The sequence below is a fragment of the Ovis canadensis genome, chromosome 2 (assembly GCF_042477335.2).
Source record: "Ovis canadensis isolate MfBH-ARS-UI-01 breed Bighorn chromosome 2, ARS-UI_OviCan_v2, whole genome shotgun sequence".
NCBI lineage: Eukaryota > Metazoa > Chordata > Mammalia > Artiodactyla > Bovidae > Ovis > Ovis canadensis.
In genome coordinates, this window is record NC_091246.1 from 124,900,619 (window position 1) to 124,921,292 (window position 20,674).

Consider the following 20,674-nt stretch of genomic DNA (forward strand, 5'->3'; position numbering starts at 1 on the left):
GTCTGTTAAACTAGAAAGATCTTGAGGGGCATAGCTGTCTCCTTAACTAATATCTATGTGAGTTAGCCTTACAAAACTATATGATGCCAAGAGTTGGAAAAGACCTTAGATGCTGTGTAATTCAGCCTTACCCTTTAGGTTCAGTTTTCATTGACCACCATGCCTCTGTTCAGTCCTGTGTTGGCACTAATAAAGGAGGACTTAAAAAATACAAGGCTGCATTTTTGCAATGGAATTTATAACCTGTTTTACATTTAGCCAAAATGTAATGCTTATTCCACATAACTTTTCAGCTTTTAAACTGTTACCAACAGCACTGAATAAATAGTACCAGAGCGCTCACCATTTTCCATTATGATACGGTTTTAAATTTTTCCCACTGTCCTGATAATTCTGCTCTAAGTCGCAGTTTATTATATATCACACTAAGGCAACTACAGATGTGATGTCACTCCAACAGTACCGCTTCCCTTGTTCTGGATACTCTTTATTCTTAATGAAGCATATTTTAGCTGTTTTGAAAGTCGCATATCACTGATTCACTTGATGGTCACTAAAATCTCCGGTCCCAACATGCAGTGCTGTTCAGTGATGGTTTTCCCTTCGTGTACTTACTTAATGGATTTATCTATATTCCTATAGATCCCCATGTTGTTGGATTTTAACCTGTTGATTCATCTTGTTTAGCTGATGTTGAATCTTATGCAATATATTTCTCTTCTGTCTCCTATATTAATCTCTGTGTGTGCGTACGCACGCTCAGTCATGTCCTACTCTTTGCAGCCCCATAGACTGTAGCCTGACAGGCTCCTCTGTCCATGGAATTTCCCAAGCAAGAATACTGGAGTGGGTTGCCATTTCCTCCTCCAGGAAATCTTCCTGACCCAGGGATCAAACCTGTGTCTCCTGCATTGGCAGGCAGGTCTTTACCACTGAACCACCAGGAAAGGCCTATATTAATATGTATCACTAGTAAATACGACTCCAAAATATCCTCATGCAAAAGACAAATGCAGCAACTCAGCATAGACCAATGCAGTTTAATATTCTTTCCAACAGGACAGAAAAGTGTAATTCCCTAGACAGTTACATGTATATTACATATTGGTGTTGGAAGTGTAAACAAATTAGTACTGGGGAGACAGGTCTAGGTTTAAAAGAAAAAACAAAAAGCAATTTTTGAATAGCACTGGGCCAAGAAGTAAGGTAGGTAAGAGGATAGCAGAGATAAACACCTTCATTTTGCTTGATGTCAAAAAGTGAGATGTCTCAGATTTTTATTTTACTCCATAATTACAGTTCCAGTTAAAAACGATATAGCAGGTAGTTTGTTACGGGGAATTTACAAGTTTTTGTCTAGGGCTTCCCTGGTGACTCACTGGTAGAGAATCCACCTGCCAATGTAGAAGACACAGGTTCGATCCTTGATCTGGTAAGATCCTACATGCAACAGAGCAACTAAATTTTGCTCCACAACAAGAAAAGCCATCACAATGAGAAGTCTGCACCACAACTACAAGTAAGCCCGTGCAGCAACAGAGACCAGCACAGCCAAAAATAAATAATTTGTTAAAGTTTTTGTTTAGCTACAAGTGAATTAATTCATAAGAATTTTAAACATCAAACTTACAACACTGAATATTTGGGTATACAGTACACAGCTCAACTGAAGGGTGATACTTTAGCTCTTAAATTGGGTCTTTGGTTCACAGAAGTTGATTATATTATTTTTGACACTTTCATAATTAAAATATTTCATAATTTAAAAGTTAATAATAAATTTGGATTTTATTTTATGTTCAGCATAGTATAATTTATTCTATTTTTTGACTCATTCAAGCCTTTAATAAACTAATGCTTATGAAAGGGACTCAATCTGTAGCTCTATGTAATCTCAAGTTAGCACATAAGCTAGTTTTGTTACTATGACATTTAACTGCATAATTACATGGATAAAAATCTCAAATTCAAGAATTGAAAGAAACATTATTAATGCTTAGAATGAACTCTTTAAAATATGAAAGGAATTTTACAATATAAATTTTCTGAATTTCCAATTACGTTGTTGTTCAGTCACTTAGTCTTGTCCAACTCTGTGACCACATGAACTGCAGCACTCCAGGCTTCCCTGTCCTTCACTGTCTCCAGAGTTTGCGCAAACTCATGTCCATTGAGTTGGTGATGACATCCAACCATCTCATCCTCTGCCACTCCCTTCTCTTGCCCTCAATCTTTCCCAGCATCGTGGTCTTTTCCAGTGAGTTGGTACTTCACATCAGGTAGTTACAGATTTTTTGACACTTTTAAAAAGTTACATAGTTTGGAAAATTGTTATTTTGATCATATTATAAAGAAGATAAGCATGCATCATTTTATTCATTTTATAGTTTTCCAAATGAGAACAGAAGAGCCAGGTGATTCATTGCCTATTGCCCAGGAAAATAACCAGTATACCAGCTACTACATGAAATCTTGATACAGTGGTCCTGCTTTGAAAGGTGTCCCTCCTTTGAGTTACCAAACCCGTGCTTCTATCATGGCATTTAATGGTCCCAGGGAGTTTAGGGGAGCAACAAAGAGATTCACCCTCTCCATCTCCTGCCAAAAAGCACAGACTCCACACACTTGAAAAATAAGATTACCTGAGTCTGTTAGTTTCTCAAAAAGTTAAACAGAATTACCATATGATCCAGCAATTCCACTTTGGGGTATATACTCCAAAGAAGTGGAAGCAGAGATGTGAAAAGATACTTGTACAACTCATGTTTATAGGAGCACTATTCACAATAGTCACAAGGTGTAGGTGGCTGAAGTGTCTGTCCATTGACAGTAATGCATAAACAAAACATGGTTTATATACACAGTGGAATGCTATTGAGCTTTAAAAGGAAATTCTCACATATGCTACAACACTGGATGAACCCTGACATTAATGCTAAGTGAAATAAGCCAGTTACAAAAGGACAAGTACTGTGTGACCTAGAGTATGAGGCACCTAGAGTATTCAAAGTCATAAAGAGAATGGCGGTTGCCAGGGGATGGGAAGAAAGGGAAATAGTGTTTAACGGATAGTTTCGGCTGGGGAAGATGAAAGAGTTTTGGAAATAAGATGGTAGCGATGGTTGCACAACAATGTGAATGTATTTAATGCCACTGAACTGTACACCTTAAAATGGTTTTTCTAACACTTTAACATGATTTTTTAAAAAAACAGTAAATTTGTGATACAAGCATCATGGTTCAGCAAACAAAATAAAACATGTTCCAAAGATGAGACCTGCCTGATGGATGGTATTGCTGCTGCTGCTAAGTCGCTTCAGTCGTGTCCGACTCTGTGCAACCCCATAGACGGCAGCCCACCAGGCTCCCCCATCCTCGGATTCTCCAGGCAAGAACACGAGTGGGTTGCCATTTCCTTCTCCAATGCATGAAAGTGAAAAGTGAAAGGGAAATCACTCAGTGATGTCCGACTCTTAGCGACCCCATCCATGGGATTTTCCAGGCAAGAGATGGATGGTATTACCATTAATTAAAGAATGTAAAGTGAAAGTGTTAGTTGCTTAGTTGTGTCTGACTCTTTGCTTACAGACCTCATAAACTGTAGCCTGCCAGGCTCCTCTGTCCATGGGTTTCTCCAGGCAAGAATACTGGAGTGGGTAGCCATGCCCTTCTCCAGGGAATCTTCCGAACCCAGAGATGGAACCTGTGTCTCATGTCTCCTGTCTGAGCCACCAGGGACGCTGTGATGAAAGAATGTTCCACATCAAAAAAGATATTTGTTAGCAAATAAAGGCAAATGACTTTTTTTTTTTTTTTTAGCACAATTCAACCTATGAAGAACATAAGACAGGTATGTGACTCAAGTGGAAAGGGGTGCATCAAGCCTGAAATACTAGCCATTAAAAGCACCAAACTCATTTCTATTGCTTCCATTCCATTATGCCAAACAATCTGGTTATAATTTGGATCTGGCTTTCATTGTAATTTGATCAACACAGAAAAGGTAAGGATCAGCAGGCTCTAGGATCAGCTATCCTAGACCCTTCATCATTTCTCTTAATACATTAGTACTATGGTTTTTACGTAGCAGTTTTTTAGCAAATTGTGTGACTCAGCACTCCAGAGTCCAATCACTTCTAGACCTGATAAACTGATTTCAACCCTAAAAAAGAATCAGATGTTGAAACCCAAGAAGCACACTATGGTCCTGCTAAACTGTGGATAAATCTGTGGCAAGTTGTCCGCTTCCCCAAGTGACTCTCCTCTCTTAATGCACATTTTCCATAATGCTGAATTGTAATTGCCTATTCAGACCTATGGGGCTTCCCTGGTAGCTCAGTGGTAAAGAATCTGCCTGCCAATGCAGGAGATGCCAGTTCAATCCCTGGGTTGGAAGATATGCTAGAGTACGAAATGGCAACCCACTCCAGTATTCTCACCTGGAAAATTCATGGACAGAGGAGCCTCACAGGCCATGGGTCTCAGAGTCAGACACAACTGAGCATGCACATACGTTAGACTCCATTCCTTGAAAATAGAAAATGGATATTTTATCTTTTATCCTTAACTGGTAAACTGACTAGAAAAAGGAAAGAACCCAATAAAGATGTGATATGTGAAAATCCAATTTAGTATGACATAATTAATAAAAATTCTTCTATATAAAGTTTTCCTCTAAAGTTTACAAGTGGAAAGCTAAGCAATACCAGAGAATGTGAACATACTTATAATTCCAAACTCAATTCATGTTGCAGTTACAGTGGTTAGGCCATGTTTTCTTGAGAATGCCCATGAGAGTGGCATTGAAACCATATAATATGATCTGCGTGAAAGCCCAGACAAGCCCCAGAGAGCGTACGTCTTTCCCCCAGTAACTTCTCCAGTATAATAAAGAATATGGAAGAATCATACTTTCACTTGCCAAATATCTAGGACTGGTGTAAGTGCCATTCTTTCCACTACCCATATTCTTCCTGTTGTTGTTCAGTCTAAGTCATGTCCAACTCTGCTACCCTATGGACTATAGCCTACCAGGCTCCTCTCTCCACAGGATTTTCTAGACAATACTGGGGTGGGTAGCTATTTTCTTCTCCAGGGCATCTTCCCAACCCAGGGATCGAACCTGCATGTCTTACCTTGAGATGAGGAGCCACTGAGCCACCAGGGAAGCCCCAAATTCCTTCCTAACGTCCTTAAGTTCCGCTCTTTCACCTAATGCAGCATTCAGACTCAACAGCAGAGTACCCAGATAGAGTGCCATAATAAGGTATCTATTGATACAACCAAACACAGCAGTGATAACTCTGACAACACAGGAGAGCATTGGGATAATGTAATTCAAGCTGCAACAAAAACACCACCAGATGTGAACGATTTTATGTTCAGCATAGATCCCAGTGTATAAGAGAAAATAATTCCTGGCCTATCATATGCAATCAGGATGACATTATTCTTTAACCTTTAGGTCTTAATTTTTCTTTTTTCCTCTTTTTGGGTCAACAACACATCCTAGGGAAAATATGAGCTATTTAATGTTCTATCAGTTAAGAGAACAGACTCCAGGGCAGATGGCCTGACTTCTAATCCTAGTTCTGCATTTACTGTGTAACCTGCAAATCACCCAAACTCTGTTCTCCAGTTGTCTCATATGTAAAATGAGGACAGTAACTACGTCATGGGGTTGTTATGAGGATTAAATAAATCTTCAACAGTGCCTAGCACACAGTAAATGCCACTTTATTGTTAATTATGTTTATTATTGTCATACGTAAATGAAATTTTTGATAAACATTAAGTTCTACCTTAAAAATTCTTAGTAAATGCTGATAATCATAAATTTCATACCTGGTAATTATGAATTACATATCTGCCACTAGACCATAACTGTGACTTTCCTTACCTCATACCAAGACCTTCACACCAAGAAAGGCACAAACTTGTGCCAGCCCTGACCAGCTTTGAATTTATAAAGACCTTGCGGTAAAATCTTAATGCCTCGCAGGGAAGAAGAAAGAATAGATTCGGACAAAGCTATTCAAATGGTAATAAGTTCACTTACGAATAAAAAACAAAAAAAGACTGAAGGAGGTTAAAGAATAGGAGTACATACTATGCTGAAGATTGCCTCCAGAGTAAGCAAAGACCATACTTTTCTCACAGTGGCGTCCAAATTCCAGCCTAAGGCAAAAAATTTTTTTTTCTTTTACTGTAGCGTACGTAGTGTTTAGAACTAAATGCTACGTAGTCGAATCTGTGCTCTCGTAGCCGAATCTGTCTCCGCTGTATCAGTAGCCATGTGACCTTGCAGACGTCTTACGTACAAGTCTGGGAGAATTGCTTGAGCGCACGCAGAGCATTTAGGGAAAAGACAGCCTTTGCGATGGTACTTATTCTGAGTGACGCCCTCGGGGAAACGGCTCCTGACCCTGGCGACGGGACGCGGGCCCCGTGTTCATGACATCACTTCCGGGGTGGCAAGTTCAGGCTTTCCTGCGCCTGGTAAAGGGCATTCAATCGGCTTTGCACGGAAAGGAGATGAGTACTAGCTACTGACGTTGACGAGGAAGGTGGGTGAGATAGTTCAGCCCTCTTCTCTCTGTTGCTTTCGCGCGGCTAGAAGAGCGGTTCCGGTTAGAATCCCTCGCTTCTTAGAGCAGAGCCCAGCGCGGGCCAAGTCCCCAGACAGACCAGATTCATTTGGGACCCAGCTTGGCTCCAACGAGAAGGGCTTCGCACAAGCTTCCTTGGCTGGATTTAGTGACTGTAAATCTAAGTTTTCATGGCGCGTGTGTTGGGACTGCATCCTCTGCAGCCGTCCTCTGTGAACAGGTCGCTCATCTCCAATCCCTGGACGCCCCCCTGCTCCTGTGGAACAGTAAACGTTCCAATATTTGCTCCCCACCCCCCATTTTGTCCACTAGTGTGATAGAGAAAGAATCTACTAAATCTCTAGAAGGTTCTAGAACAAGGTGATTTGGGAGACATGCGATTAGATACTTGGCAGTGTGAAAAAAACAAAGTGCTTTAATGATGGACAGCTGTTATTGGAGAGAAGAGGATTTGGGGAGATCTCTGTTGGTGGCTCACTGATAAAGAATCCCTGAGTGGAAAAGATCCCCTGGAGGGAGAAATGGCAACCCACTCCAGTATTCTTATCTGAAAAATCCCATGGACAGAGGAGCCTGGCAGGCCACAGCCCATAGGGTCACAAAGAGACACGACTGAGCTCGCACACTAGTAGGATAAACCTGTGGCAAAATGGAGATTTAATTCGAAAAATTGCAATTAATAGATAAAATAGGTATTAGGTTATGGTCATTTTAGTTGAGGTGTTCTTTTAAGATGAGCTTAATGAGAGCGCTTGTGTCTAAACTTACACGCCTGAATCTTACTGTGTATTTAATGCGAACTCTTGTTTTTCAACCACACGATTAAATTTTTCGTTTGAAAGATGTTTCCAGGAAACGGGATGCATTAATTTTCATTAGTTTTGCTTTGCCTTTATTGTTTTGACTTTTTAAAACAACAATTTGTCTTAATTTTGGCTATAAAAAATAAATAGCACTTTTCAAGGGATTATGTAACTATTGTACTGTAATATTCTTTTATAAAGAATAATCGTTTGCTAAGAGCAGCATACAAGTATTAGTAATACAGAAATTTTATATATAATTTTATGTCTATATAATGTTCCCCTTAAAAGAGCATTATATTAATTCATAATTATTTATATTAACAGTTTCTTACAGCCTTTAAAATATTGTGCTAACTTTTAACAAAACTTTCCTAAATTTTTATAAAACTATATATTGAAAAATAAACCAAGTTTTCAGGAATTTTGCTTTACTGAAAGGGCTAGTGGCAAATGTCAGGTCCAAATAATAGTTTGTTTCTTTCTCCTCTAGGAGTTACCCGTACAGTAAATATGCTAATATTGAATAAGACAGCAGGAGTCTTTTTTAAACCATCAAGAAGGAAAATTTATGAATTTTTAGGAGGTTTTCATTTTCATCCTGGGAAACTATTTCTTCATAAACTAGTATTGGGAATTGAAACCAGTTGTGATGATACAGCAGCTGCTGTAGTGGATGAAGCTGGAAATGTTTTGGGAGAAGCAATACATTCCCAAACTGAAGTTCATTTAAAGTGAGTAGGCATTATCTTGGTAGTTTCCACTTTTTTTGAAAAGTAAAATGAAATAAAATCTTAATTTATTACATATAAAAGGCAAATTTTAGGATCTAATTTCTTCTTTTGTGCAAAAGTCTTAATAACTGATGTAGAAAACCTTACACCCTTCAACCTGGCTTTTAAGAACCTCCACAGTAATTTCCTGACCTTAGCTAATCCTGTTGCCAAAAAGAAAAAAAAACTTCAGTGTTTCTTGAATTCCCATGAATTCCCATGGCTGATTCATGAATTAGCCATGAATTCCCTTCAGCAATGCCATTTGCTTTTGTCCAGCTATATGTTTCGTGGTCTCCACTGAAGTCCTAGGAAAGTATGACCTGACCTACAGCCTGTGTTAATCACTGAAAAAGAAAATCCTATATCCACAAATATAAATATATATATATGTCACGTCGATACTTAATAATATACCGTTGTATTAAAACACAGAATGGTGCCAGGTTTATAACCTCAGCTGTTTCCAGAAGGCCACCAGGCAGATTGCATAAACAAATGGGCTGGGAATAATATAGAAAATAACTGTAGGAGGTCTACTCCGCTCCAGCCAATTGTTGCCATACAGGAATGTAGGCCTTGTGTTATTTGATCATCAGAATTTTCAAGAGAATGGAAATCCAGAATGTTATGGTAATATCTCCCAAATTTTAAAAATTAGTAGGTAACTCCAACTTACTAAAATACTGTGCAGTACAACTACGCCTTCAAGCCATTGATTTCCAACGTCTGAGTAGTGGAAAAGGCTGGTGTTTTGAGACCATAAACTTGTATTTGAATCATGAATTAGCAGTCGGTATTGGCTCTGACTTTGGAAAATTCCTTATCCTCTGAATCTGTTTTATTTTTTTTATTTATTTTTAATTGGAGGATAATTGCTTTATAATGTTGTATTCTGTTCTGCCACACAACACCACGAATCAACCTTGAGTATACATATGTCCCCTCTCCCTTGAATCTCCCTCCCACCCCTGCCCCTATCCCACCCCTGCCCCTGTCCCACCCCTGCCCCTATCCCACCCCTGCCCCTGTCCCACCCCTGCCCCTGTCCCACCCCTGCCCCTGTCCCACCCCTGCCCCTGTCCCACCCCTTTAGGTTGTCGCAGAGCACCAGGTTGAGCTCCCTGTGTTATGGACAGCAGCTTCCTCCGAGCTGTCTGTTTTACGCGTGGTAATATGTTTCAGTGTTAGTCTCTCAATTTGTCCCACTCTCTCCTTCCCCTGCTGTGTTCCCAAGTCTCTTCTCTATGCCTGTGTCTCTATTCCTGCCCGTTAATAGGTTCGTCAGTACCGTTTTTCTAGATTCTGTATATATGTGTTTATATAAATATTTGTTTTTCTGTGACTGCGTAACAGGCTTTGGGTTCATCCACCTCACTAGAACTGACTCAAATTCATTCCTTTTTATGGCTGAGTAATATTCCATTGTATATGTATGTGTGTGTGCATGTGTGCCTGTGTGTATACTGTGTATACCACAACTTCTTTATCCCTTCATCAGTCAATGGACATCTAGGTTGCTTCTGATTCTGTTTTCACATCCATAAAATAGGAAAGATAATACCTGCCTTATGGGATTGTGGGTTGCATGATACTTAGAACAACAAAATATTATAATTGGAAATAGTATACTTGAAGAGGCAGAGTAGGCCTCTAATGGTTGCATATTATATGAAAGCGGCTGTGGTGGGCCTCAATAAGGCACAGTGAAATACTAGCAAGTCCTTGCCTCCAAGAAGCTTAACCTGATCTTTGAGACATGATATATAGAGCTGCAAGGACAGTTAGCAGTGCAAGGCAGCATAAAGTAAGCATCACAGAAGTAGTACAGATAATAACTTGCTGCCATACCCCAGTTTCACAATCCTTTTACTATTTTGGGGTTATTGGACGTCTGAACAAAGGAATGTTAACTGCACAGAGAAGCCTCCCCTGACCACTTAACTGAATTAGGTACTCCCACCCAGTTTATTCTATATCATCATGTCCTGGTTATGTTCATAATAGTTCTTTTCATAATTTTTGTGTTTACTTATGTACAGTGTTTCCCCCAAATAGACTAAGCTCCAAGGTGGTGGAGGCTGCGTCTGTATGAATCACTACACTGTGCCCAGTGGCCGGCACACCACTTGACATGTTGCATGGGTCAGTGGCCTTGAGAGACAGATAGGCCTTCAGTGAATGGAGATGGAAAGACTATTGTAGACTGAGATAGTCTTATTGGCAAAGGCAAAGAGGTGAGAAAGCGCTGGACCAAAAAAACCTTTCAGTTTAGCTAGGGTGTAAGTCACGTGAGAAGAGTATACAAGCTGTTTGATACCAGCTCATCTCAGCATGTTTTGAACACCTACAATTGCAAGGCAGCCTCTGAGGCACTGTGGGTACAAATATACGATTTTTTTCCTCTGAGCAACTTACCATATAAAAGGGTTTAGATTCTGATTCAGCCACTGACTAGCTTGGAGACCTTGCACCATTTTCTGTGACTCAATGTCCCTATCTGTGAAATGGGGATAATAATGGCTCCTAGCTCATAATATTGTGAAGATTAAATGTGAATTCTTTTAAAGTATATAATGTAGTTCTTGTCAAATAGGAAGGGCTGCAAAAAACCCCATCTATTACTGGTAACAATAGTACTTCTCTTTCTGTTATATATTAGTGAAGAAGACAAAGAGGCAAACAGGTTGTTGTAAAACAGCATATAAAGTGAAGTAATAGAGGTCTGCTCTGGAGAGGAGTTCCTTTCTTCCAAGCCAGAGACCTGGAAGACAGTCTTGACTTGTCCCTCACCACTCTGTACCCAAATCAGTCATCCGGTCATGGTAAATCTACCTTCCAAATACGGAAATTTTCCTTTCCCTTTTCTCAGACTTAATTCAAACCCTTATTGTTTCTTGTCTGAACTCCTGGCTCTAGCCTTGAGGCTAAATGGTTTCCATGCCTCTTTATTAGCTTTATTCTTTAATCATCCATTTTCCATACTGTCTAAAAATTATTTGATTATTAATTGACTTGTAGCAATCATTGTTAATTCTTTGAAAATAAAGCCATTGTGTTTTTCATCTCTTTCATCTCTGATGCTTAGCATAATCCTTAAAATACATAGAAGAGGCACAGAAAGAAGGGAAGTGTAGGCAAGTGGGGGAAGGAAGAAATACATAGAAGGGAGAGGATTTGGATTTAAAGTCTCCCATATTCCAGTCATCACTGCTTTTTTTTCTGACAACACAGTATAGTACAACTCCAAGGATCGGATAAAGTATCTGGAGAAGTATAGTTAGAAGACTTTGAACAGAGTGACTTAATGAGTGAGGGCTTTTTGACATTGCTGGTGACAATCAAACAGCCTGACCTCATCAGTACTTATAAACTTAATTAAATGTGGAAAGTGAGGAAAAGGGAGGAGATAAAGATGAGCCTTGAAACCTAAGCAGTTTGGAGATTATTGATGCCATCAACAGAATTGAGGAATATAGAAGAAAAAGTAGCTTTAAAGAATTAAGGAAAATTGTATTACAATATGAATGTGTTGAAATAAGGTAATTCCTCTTAAATAGCTCCCTCATTGACTGACACATACATATTTTAACTATTCAATAAATCACTGAATGCCATTTGTATAGAACCTGCAGATCTTACAGCATCAAATCATCAAACAGTTGAAGTTCTCTTTTTGAGAGTAGAGGTATGTCTTGCAGACCCTCCACATTTTTGCTCTGCCTTCTGATCAGTCACATGCTGGCAGTTTTTTTTTGCTATCAACCTTTGCCTTCTAATTCTTTACTCTTGACATTTGGAGTGATCGTCCACTGCTTGTCCTACATGGACCAAAAATCAAAATTGGATTCTTGGATTAAGATTGGATTCCCAGACTTTATTTCAGGATTGCAGGCTGTCTACTGTCCTACCATGAGCTCAAGTGCAGTGTGTTTAAAAATAAACTCGTCTTCATCACAAAACTGTCTTCATGTTTCTGTTAGGATTTCTTTTCTCCCAGTCATTCCGGCTCAGCATTTACCTTTGATGGCTTGGTTCCCCCTTCCCCTGATATCCAGTTAAAATTATTACAGTTTTCGGTTCTTGGTCCCTTTCCATTCTCATGATCGCTCAGTTTAAGATGTAATAACCTTACACAAATACTTTTGCAATAACCTCTTTAAAAATCTCCCTGCCTGCATATAGATTCCTTCCCCCAAAATCCTGATTTCCTTTCCTAAAACCCAATTTTATCCTGTCCTTTCCTTATTTAAGACGTCTTCCTTAGAATGCCTCTCAGAATTATTTTGGTGGTTTGATTTATCAAGAAGTAAATCTGTGGGAGTTTGTTGTGTACAGTTTTGCAAAGTCAGCAACAGTAAATTCCATCCTTAATCATTGCATGTTGAGTTCTTATAATGTACTACATATTATAAGGCACACATAATTAGAAAATACTTGACTTACTCATGTTTTTAGCTATATAATGATAATTTGAAAACATGCCTCAGCCATAATACATACTTTTTCTTCCTCTATTTTTATAATCTTAAACTTATAAAAGTTGGGGTTTTTTTGTGTGTCTTTCAGAACAGGTGGGATTATTCCTCCAGTAGCTCAACAGCTTCATAGAGAAAATATTCAGCGCATAGTACAAGAAGCTCTCTCTGCCAGTGAAGTCTCTCCAAGTGAACTCTCAGCAATTGCAACTACCGTAAAGCCAGGACTTGCTTTAAGCTTGGGCGTAGGTTTATCATTTAGCTTACAACTGGTAGACCAGTTTAAAAAGCCCTTCATTCCCATTCATCACATGGAGGCTCATGCACTTACTATTAGGTTAACAAATAAGGTAGAATTTCCATTTTTAGTTCTTTTGATTTCTGGAGGTCATTGTCTTTTGGCATTAGCTAGAGGAGTTTCAGATTTTCTTCTTCTTGGAAAGTCTTTGGACATAGCACCAGGCGACATGCTTGACAAGGTAATTATTTAAGAATTAACATCTCCATTCTTTTTTGTTAGGTGTCTGTTTCAGCTAAATAGTAATAGATGAACTGTCACCATTCATCTAAATGTTTCTGGATAATATTAAACTGAAAATATTATGTGAGCAAAACAAAAAGAGTAGTGCATAATTTTATGAAAGATTCCTTCTTACCCATTCTAAATAAGATGATATGAGGTTTACATCAGTATATAAAGGCTCTAATAGTTTGCATATATTACATTTATGATTTTAGTCAAATAACATGAAAGAAAGTGCTTTGTGAAGTGTAATGTGCCTTTTAAAACTGAAACGAGGAAATATAAAATGACATAAGGACATTAAAGATGCACAATGTTTTATTATTAAATGTTATCATTGCTGATACCACTGACAAGCAGATTTATTCTCCTTTGTTTTAGCATTCTAAAAATGACTTCCTTATATAAAACACCTGCTTCTATCAAGCTGAAATTCAAAAGAAATAGGGCAGGTTCTTATTCTGAAGTTTATAATTGAGCAGTCATTGTCATTTTCAAACCTATTTTCCATCCCCAATAAAAGAGCAAAAGTAGATAGGAAGGCAGTGATTGGCCACTATTGATCACTTGTCAGAAGGAGCAAGATGTCTGTCTTGACCGACCACCAGATATAGTCCTTAGTTGTAGAAGTATAGCATGTCTTATTCATCCAGGGTAAAAATCATTTCCTTTGTATCTTGGTTTCAAAATGTATAGTTTCATGATGTTACAAAATTTTTTGTTTGTTTTTGGTAGGTAGCAAGAAGACTTTGCTTAATAAAACATCCAGAGTGCTCCACCATGAGTGGCGGGAAGGCTATAGAACATTTGGCCAAACAGGGAGATAGATTGCATTTTGATTTCCAACCTCCCATGCAACGTGCTAAAAATTGTGATTTTTCTTTTTCTGGACTTCAACATGTTATTGATAAGATGATAATGCAGAAGGAAAAAGAGGAAGGTATATTTGTAATTAGTAAAGTTGGACTGATAAGTAACACTGGATGGTACCTAAAAATACCTGCTCATTCCTGCAGGTATCGAGCAGGGGCAGATCCTGTCTTCAGCTGCAGACATTGCTGCTGCAGTCCAGCACACCGTAGCCTGCCACGTTGCAAAAAGAACACATCGCGCTATTCTGTTCTGCAAGCAGAGAGGCTTGTTACATCAAAGTAACGCAGTACTGGTAAGCCTTGTCAGAGAATAGCAGTAATCCTTTACAGTGTGTTCCTTTCCTTTCCAGAGCTTAATTGACCATAAGCATAGGATGAAAAGATCTTTATGCCATATGTTGTCCCTGACAGTAAGAGATTATGAAGAATAGAAACTAACAGCCATTTCTTGTACAGGTGTGGCTCTTTTATAGGACATCTGTTCAGCATGTGTGGCAAAAATGTTCAAGGCTGCATCTTACTGAATTTAAAAGAGTGTTTACAGTATGAAACAAAATGGAGTATAACTGCTATCGTTGTTCTAGAAAAATGGACTGTCTCCTTCAAATTTATGTTCCTTTGATGAAATCCCTTTAAATGTGCTTAAAAGGCTCGATAAATTTCCTGTGTCACTGTATCTTAAACTTCATCCTTTTGAAAATTGTAAAGTGGGACAATATTTAAACAGTAGGTTCACAAAATGGAATATTACACAAATATCAAAGGTAATAGTTTCAGAATTATGTAGTAAAATTTAAAAAATGCTTATAAGCAAAAACTGCAGGGTCTAAAATACTGTATAATGACTGTACTGTGAGGAAAGGGTTAGAAGAAAATGTACAGAAATGATAGTGATCATATGGTAATATTGAAGTTTTTTTTTTCTTTTCCAAATGTTTATTATATACATATACTACTTAATCATTTACCCACCTACCAAAATAATAAGACCAATTGTCTTATTGTTTAATGCCGGTATTTTCCCCAGGTTTAGCTCACAGCTCACCTCATATTCATGTGTGATATTTGTTCACTTTGGTTGAACTTTTTCAGGTTGTATCTGGAGGCGTCGCAAGTAACTTATATATCCGAAAAGCTCTGGAAATTGTGACAAACGCAACACAGAGCACTTTGCTGTGTCCTCCCCCCAGACTCTGCACTGACAACGGCGTTATGATTGCGTGGTAAGCCACAGGGTATTAGTGGCTCACTCAGGCTTAGGTAGATACTAATTGCTATTTCATCATGCTAAATTTTCTTCCTTTAAATCTTCGGCTAGTTATTTTATTTTTAATGCTTCTTATTTAGGAATGGTGTTGAAAGACTACGTGCTGGCTTGGGCATTTTACACAACACAGAAGGCATCCGCTACGAACCAAAGTACGTGGTACCATTCATAATCTCTGTGCAGCTGTACCATAAAAATCAAAGCCTGAATTTTGCTTTTACAGTTAAGGTTTTCATTGACATTCTAGTGGTACTTGAAGAAAGATTATATTAATTTTTTTTCTTCTAACCTAGGTGGTAGATAACTTACAGGAAATATTTTTGTTATAGCAAGAAATTATACAAATGTTGGCCAATTATAGGTTAGAAACACAGAGTAGGTAAGGATGATGAATGCTTTCGTTTGGGACCAGAATGGAAACCATGTCCGTGACCTGGACTTCTGCAGTGTCAGGACCATCTCAGCACCAATTGCCATGCTGAAAATAACAGAAACATGAAAAAAGTATTCAGGTGTGAGACGGGGTTGTGAGTATACATCTCCACAGGATGCTGAGAAAGTGCCAAAAGATAGTTTATTTTCTGCAGTCCTTGGATTTCCCGTCCCAAATTGAAGTTCCTAGGAGTAGCACAGTTTTTCAATTTGTTATCAAGTTCTGGTCTAAGTTAATTCTGGAATAGTAAAAATAGTAAAGCATGATTATATTTCATAATCTAACGTAATTCTGTTTTAGTATTGTTTCATCTGCCGTTTTAAAACTTGTCAGCATGTTAGTATGTAACTGTCAGCCACGTGAACCATAGACTATTAAAGCTGATCATAAATGGACAGATTTTAGTTAGTAGTGACAAAAAGAATCCCTTTAGTTGATGGCCTAGCCTCAGGTGGAATCCACCATCTGATCCAACACAGCCTTCTTGTGGCAGTGTTGAGGCTGGAGATGATGGCTTTTAGGTTGGGGTCCAACTGAAGTCTAGCATATGCTAAACGTAAAAAAAGCAGAAATCTGAGGCCAAAGTTATTTACTAAGGAAGAACAGAGGAAGAGGGTAGGATCTAAAGCCTCTCCTGCCACCAGTGACAAAGGAACGTAGAATGGAACGAGCCTGCTTTTGAAACCTCAGAGAAGAGCTGGTGGAAACCTGGTGAATTTCTGAAGTAGGAATGGATAGTTTAGCTGTATGGTAAACTTTTTAGCCTTTTAGCTTTGTAGAGCATAAAGCATTTTTTGTAATTTTTTTGTTTCAGCTTTTAAGTTATCTACAGTATTTGAGAGCAGTAGAACTCTTTCAAAAACATCTTAACCCCAGACTCACTAAATTGTGTACATTAAATATGTATAGTTTTTAACATGTTGATTATACCTCAAAGAGATTTATTTGTGCATTTTTTTTCTTTTAGAATAATGAAAGAGGTTTTAAAATATTGCCAAATTTAGATTTCTAGTCTTCCTTTACCTGTTTTGCTAGTTTGAGGTTCCACTCTATACGTATTCAAGAACCACCATCACATATGATAGTTACATACTAGATACATATATTTTTTGTCAGAATTCTAAACAAATAGTTTGCAGAGCTAGTGACAGATCAGTAAGCAAGTATTTGAAATAACGTGATTTGTCTGGTTTTGATGCAGATGTCCTCTTGGAGTAGATATATCAAAGGAAGTTGGAGAAGCTGCTATAACAGTGCCACGATTAAAAATGAAGATTTGATTTTTGCTTAAAAAAAATCCCTAAAGGTTTTTATTTTTTTGTATATAAAATATATAATATTCATTGTTCATCAAGACTTTCTTTGTTATTACTTTTCCTATGTTTGATGTTTAACCTGCTCTTCTGAGAGACAACAGTAATAGTCTTACAAGGGAGTATAGCAGTTTGGTTTTTCTATTATCAAAAACCAAAATAAAACATCTTGTGAGGAAAATAATATACTGATATTGGCAGGTGAAAAGAAAAATCTTGGGAAAAATTGTAGCAGTTCTGCTAACTCATGGCCCCATGTTAACGCAGGCATAGATCTTTTCCCATCTCTCTCATATCAGAATAGTATAAGTTCCTATGGAAACATTACACTGACTTTTCTAGTAAGACAGCAATGTTTGAAAGGCCATGGCACCCCACTCCAGTACTCTTGCCTGGAAAATCTCATGGGCAGAGGAGGCTGGTAGGCTGCAATCCATGGGGTCGCTGAGTCGGACATGACTGAGCGACTTCACTTTCACTTTTCACTTTCATGCACTGGAGAAGGAAATGGCAACCCACTCCAGTGTTTTTGCCTGGAGAATCCGAGGGACGGGGGAGCCTGCTGGGCTGCCGTCTATGGGGTCGCACAGAGTCGGACATGACTGAAGCGACTTACAGAATTCTAGGACAAAACGAAAGGAGACTTTCTCTAATAGAATGTAAGTTAATAATTATAAAAATATATATTAGTAAGTATCTTCTCTGGAGCAAATGGGATTTCTATACATTTCTTAAGATCCATCTGAGATTTTAAAAAATATGACATGCAAGTAATCCCTCAAGGGTGTATTGTGCTTTTTAGTTGGCCACATATATTAACATTCTTTATTTCAGAAAGTATATTTAATCAGTGAAAATACATGAGATGAAAAAAGGTTTGGTTTTTTGGTTTTTTGATAATGTCCTTTGAATCTGAAATTTTACTGCAGATATCATAACAGTTCATGACTTTTTTTCTGCCCAGATTAAAGGAACTGAATGTACTGTCCTTTGAATATAAGGGTGATGCCACCATCTGTTCAATGTCCTTTGAGAGGTTTTGCTAGTAGAGATCTATGTTACACCATCCATAACTGGATCAAGTTGTTAAAATCCATAGGGTCACAAAGAGTCAGACACAACTGAAGTGACTTAGCGTGCGTGCACAGGTAAGAGGCAGGTGATTTGATGAACTGAGACCTTTCTCATTTTACATATAATTTTTAAAAATAAAAAGAAAATGCAAAGTAATAAAAATAATCTTTATTTTGGCCCTGTACTTAAAGAGAAATAATGTAAAGTTTTAAGCATGGTAGGATGGTCTGTCTAGGCCAAGATACTCAGGAAATGCCTAAGTTATTGAATGCAATAATGATCCTCAACTTTGAAGCCACCTGAATCTAGCGACAAAATTCAATATTTGCTTCTAAAGGCTTTTTTTTTTTTTTAAGGTCTACAGAGGCTTAATGTTTCGTTGATGTGAGTTCTTAACAATGCTGAATAAATGATACTGGTTTTTATCATTTGAATTATTTATCCCTTTCTAGTATAAAATTCTCCCCAGATTTTTCCCTGGAATTCCTGTATTTTAGTCCCTCCACCAGGAAGTTGTGACTCTGGACTGTTCAGATAATTTAGAATTGAATTTGGAGATTAAGGAAGTCTCTTGTGGCTCAGAGGTTAAAGCGTCTGCCTCCAGTGCGGGAGACCTGGGTTCGATCCCTGGGTCGGGAAGATCCCCTGGAGAAGGAAATGGCAATCCACTCCAGTACTCTTGCCTGGAAAATCCCCTGGACGGAGGAGCCTGGTAGGCTACAGTCCACGGGGTCGCAAGGAGTCGGACACGACTGAGCGACTTCACCTTCACCTTCACCTTATTGTAGAGTGGTTAAAAGCACAGGCTTTGGCCTGTGACACATAGAAAGCCCTAAGTTCCTGTAGCCAATATCACAATCACCATCATCATCATTGTTACGTGAAGGCATGTTGGAGAAAATAACTGCTGATTAACATACATGTTCCAGTGCAGACCAGATAGACTATAGAGACAGCTGAGCAAAGTGGACAAAGAAAAAGCAGTGCTCTGAAGGACTCACTGAAACCCAGTTAGCTTTTATGTCAAATCTGTTTGCTGCTGTAAAATATGAGAAGCGGACATAGATCAAAGCTTGCACCTACTGGAAACAGTACTCTTTGGGCAAAGACATCCTGTGATTCTAAGCCACAGAGAATATCATCTATTCCAGCTGCAAACCAAGGATACTCTGTTGGTATGGAGTCTGGTCAAAAGTGGTGGCCATACTTTTTAGCCATGCTTTTATGCTTGATAGGAAGTGATTTCAGATTTTTTTCAATGTTTTTAAATGTATACATTTCAGATTTTTAGAAGGCTCATGCATCTGTGGTACCTATCATTAAATGTCTTATGGTAGCACAATGAGTGTTAACATGTAGGCTACTTTGAATCAGACCTTTTTAGCCCAGCATACCAATTTAAAAACTCTGTAACATTTGATTTTATATATATATATATATATATATATATATATATATATACATACACACACTAATTGTGTCACTTGTGTCAGCTGCTTAATGGCTTTAGGTGCAGGCATTCTATTATAGAAAATGCTACTTAATCTTTGAAGCCATATATCAGACCTGATGTTAAATTCCAGTAGACATGCTAAGGAAATTTTGTTAAACATCAATATCAAGAATTTGCATTCAGAAAGATTATTCAGTTATGTATATTTTAGTGCAGTTGAAAATAAACAGTTTTACAAGATTGCTCAGGAATCCTTTCACACTAAAATGCTTTTATTAGCCTTCTCCAGGCTCCGGATTAGCTTTCTGTACATGTTTGCCAAGTTGGTTCAAAAGCACTATTCTTGGTCTTGATACTGTTATGATATCTGATGAAATTGCAGATGAAAAGGAAAAAATATTATGAGAAACAGTAGTCTTTTTTGTTGTTTTGAAGAGTCCCATGAAGTTAGTTACAGGAGGTATAAAAGTCAGAGAATCTCTTGGTTGAACTTTGGGTTTTAATTTTCTTCGGTGCTCTTTCCCTAAAAAGGAAAGAGCCATAATTAAGTGTCTCTTAAGCCTAAGAGCCCTAGGAGTAGTCTCATTGCTTTTAATTCTATATATTTCTGTTTCTTCACATCGCTGAAACATACTAAGAGGGCAGATCAGTAGCTTCCAGACTTTGAGATGCTGGAATGCAAAAATCTGTGGAGATCAATATATGTTGCAAACTTTTTATCATGCCAAGTTGGCACTAATGAAAGAACAAATGCCAGCTACTTTAAACATCATCTTGGAAAAGAAGGAATATTTTCTTGTCAAAAGAAGGTGTAAAAGCCATTATCTTAGAATGGAGGACTTTACTGGAATGAAACTAACTTTATTAGACACCTAGTTGTCCTTTTTCCTTTTTGCTGTATGTTATCACAAACCTGGTCTGGACTTTGCAGACCATTACTGGTATACATATTATTCAGAAGCCAACTTTAAAATGAAGAAATAATGGAACTAGCTTTATCCTTCTAGGTAAATTACTCTTACACTAAAGAAGTGATACAAAAACCAGACCATACAGAAACCATTCTACTACCGATGA

The 20,674-nt window shown here is 38.1% G+C and overlaps 2 protein-coding genes and 1 long non-coding RNA gene across 11 annotated transcripts in view; 1 reads left to right on the forward strand and 2 right to left on the reverse strand.

The window, feature by feature from the left end:
* Positions 1 to 1,020: 1,020 nt before the first annotated feature.
* On the reverse strand, positions 1,021 to 6,427 carry LOC138433777 (uncharacterized). 2 transcript variants are annotated; one of them, XR_011254458.1, is made up of 5 exons: positions 6,110 to 6,286; positions 5,136 to 5,270; positions 4,440 to 4,527; positions 3,591 to 3,740; positions 1,021 to 2,300 (listed from the first exon to the last, which is right to left on the reverse strand). It is a non-coding gene; the product is annotated as an uncharacterized lncRNA (long non-coding RNA). The 2 variants fall into 2 exon arrangements; XR_011254457.1 differs by lacking the exon at positions 5,136 to 5,270 and having other exon boundaries at positions 6,110 to 6,427.
* On the forward strand, positions 6,310 to 17,111 carry OSGEPL1 (O-sialoglycoprotein endopeptidase like 1). Of its 8 annotated transcripts, XM_069576979.1 has the most exons (9): positions 6,359 to 6,566; positions 7,905 to 8,145; positions 10,847 to 11,009; positions 12,754 to 13,141; positions 13,921 to 14,125; positions 14,202 to 14,350; positions 15,150 to 15,280; positions 15,405 to 15,476; positions 16,959 to 17,111. In XM_069576979.1, exons 4-9 carry the CDS (start codon positions 12,974 to 12,976, stop codon positions 17,035 to 17,037), a joined length of 804 nt encoding a protein of 267 aa, XP_069433080.1. In that variant the 5' UTR covers positions 6,359 to 6,566; positions 7,905 to 8,145; positions 10,847 to 11,009; positions 12,754 to 12,973; the 3' UTR covers positions 17,038 to 17,111. The 8 variants fall into 8 exon arrangements, 7 of the variants coding, with proteins under 7 accessions (XP_069433078.1, XP_069433079.1, XP_069433082.1 ...); XR_011254455.1 differs by lacking the exon at positions 10,847 to 11,009 and having other exon boundaries at positions 6,310 to 6,566; positions 15,150 to 15,317; XM_069576977.1 differs by lacking the exon at positions 10,847 to 11,009 and having other exon boundaries at positions 6,310 to 6,566.
* Positions 17,112 to 19,783: 2,672 nt separating this feature from the next.
* Positions 19,784 to 20,674, reverse strand: part of ANKAR (ankyrin and armadillo repeat containing) — a 60,013-nt gene continuing 59,122 nt past the window's right edge. The window contains exon 25 of the mRNA XM_069576891.1: positions 19,784 to 20,120. Coding sequence (XP_069432992.1) covers positions 19,873 to 20,120 — 248 coding nt within the window. The 3' untranslated portion in view covers positions 19,784 to 19,872. The remainder of the gene's footprint in view (positions 20,121 to 20,674) is intronic.

Excerpts from the sequence above, each read along its gene's own strand:
- OSGEPL1 (XM_069576977.1), top strand. The coding sequence starts at position 7,925 with ATGCTAATATTGAATAAGACAGCAGGAGTCTTTTTTAAACCATCAAGA. Across the intron at positions 13,142-13,920 it reads CAGGCGACATGCTTGACAAG|GTAGCAAGAAGACTTTGCTT; the intron begins GTAATTATTTAA and ends TGTTTTTGGTAG. Across the intron at positions 15,477-16,958 it reads GGCATCCGCTACGAACCAAA|ATGTCCTCTTGGAGTAGATA; the intron begins GTACGTGGTACC and ends GTTTTGATGCAG.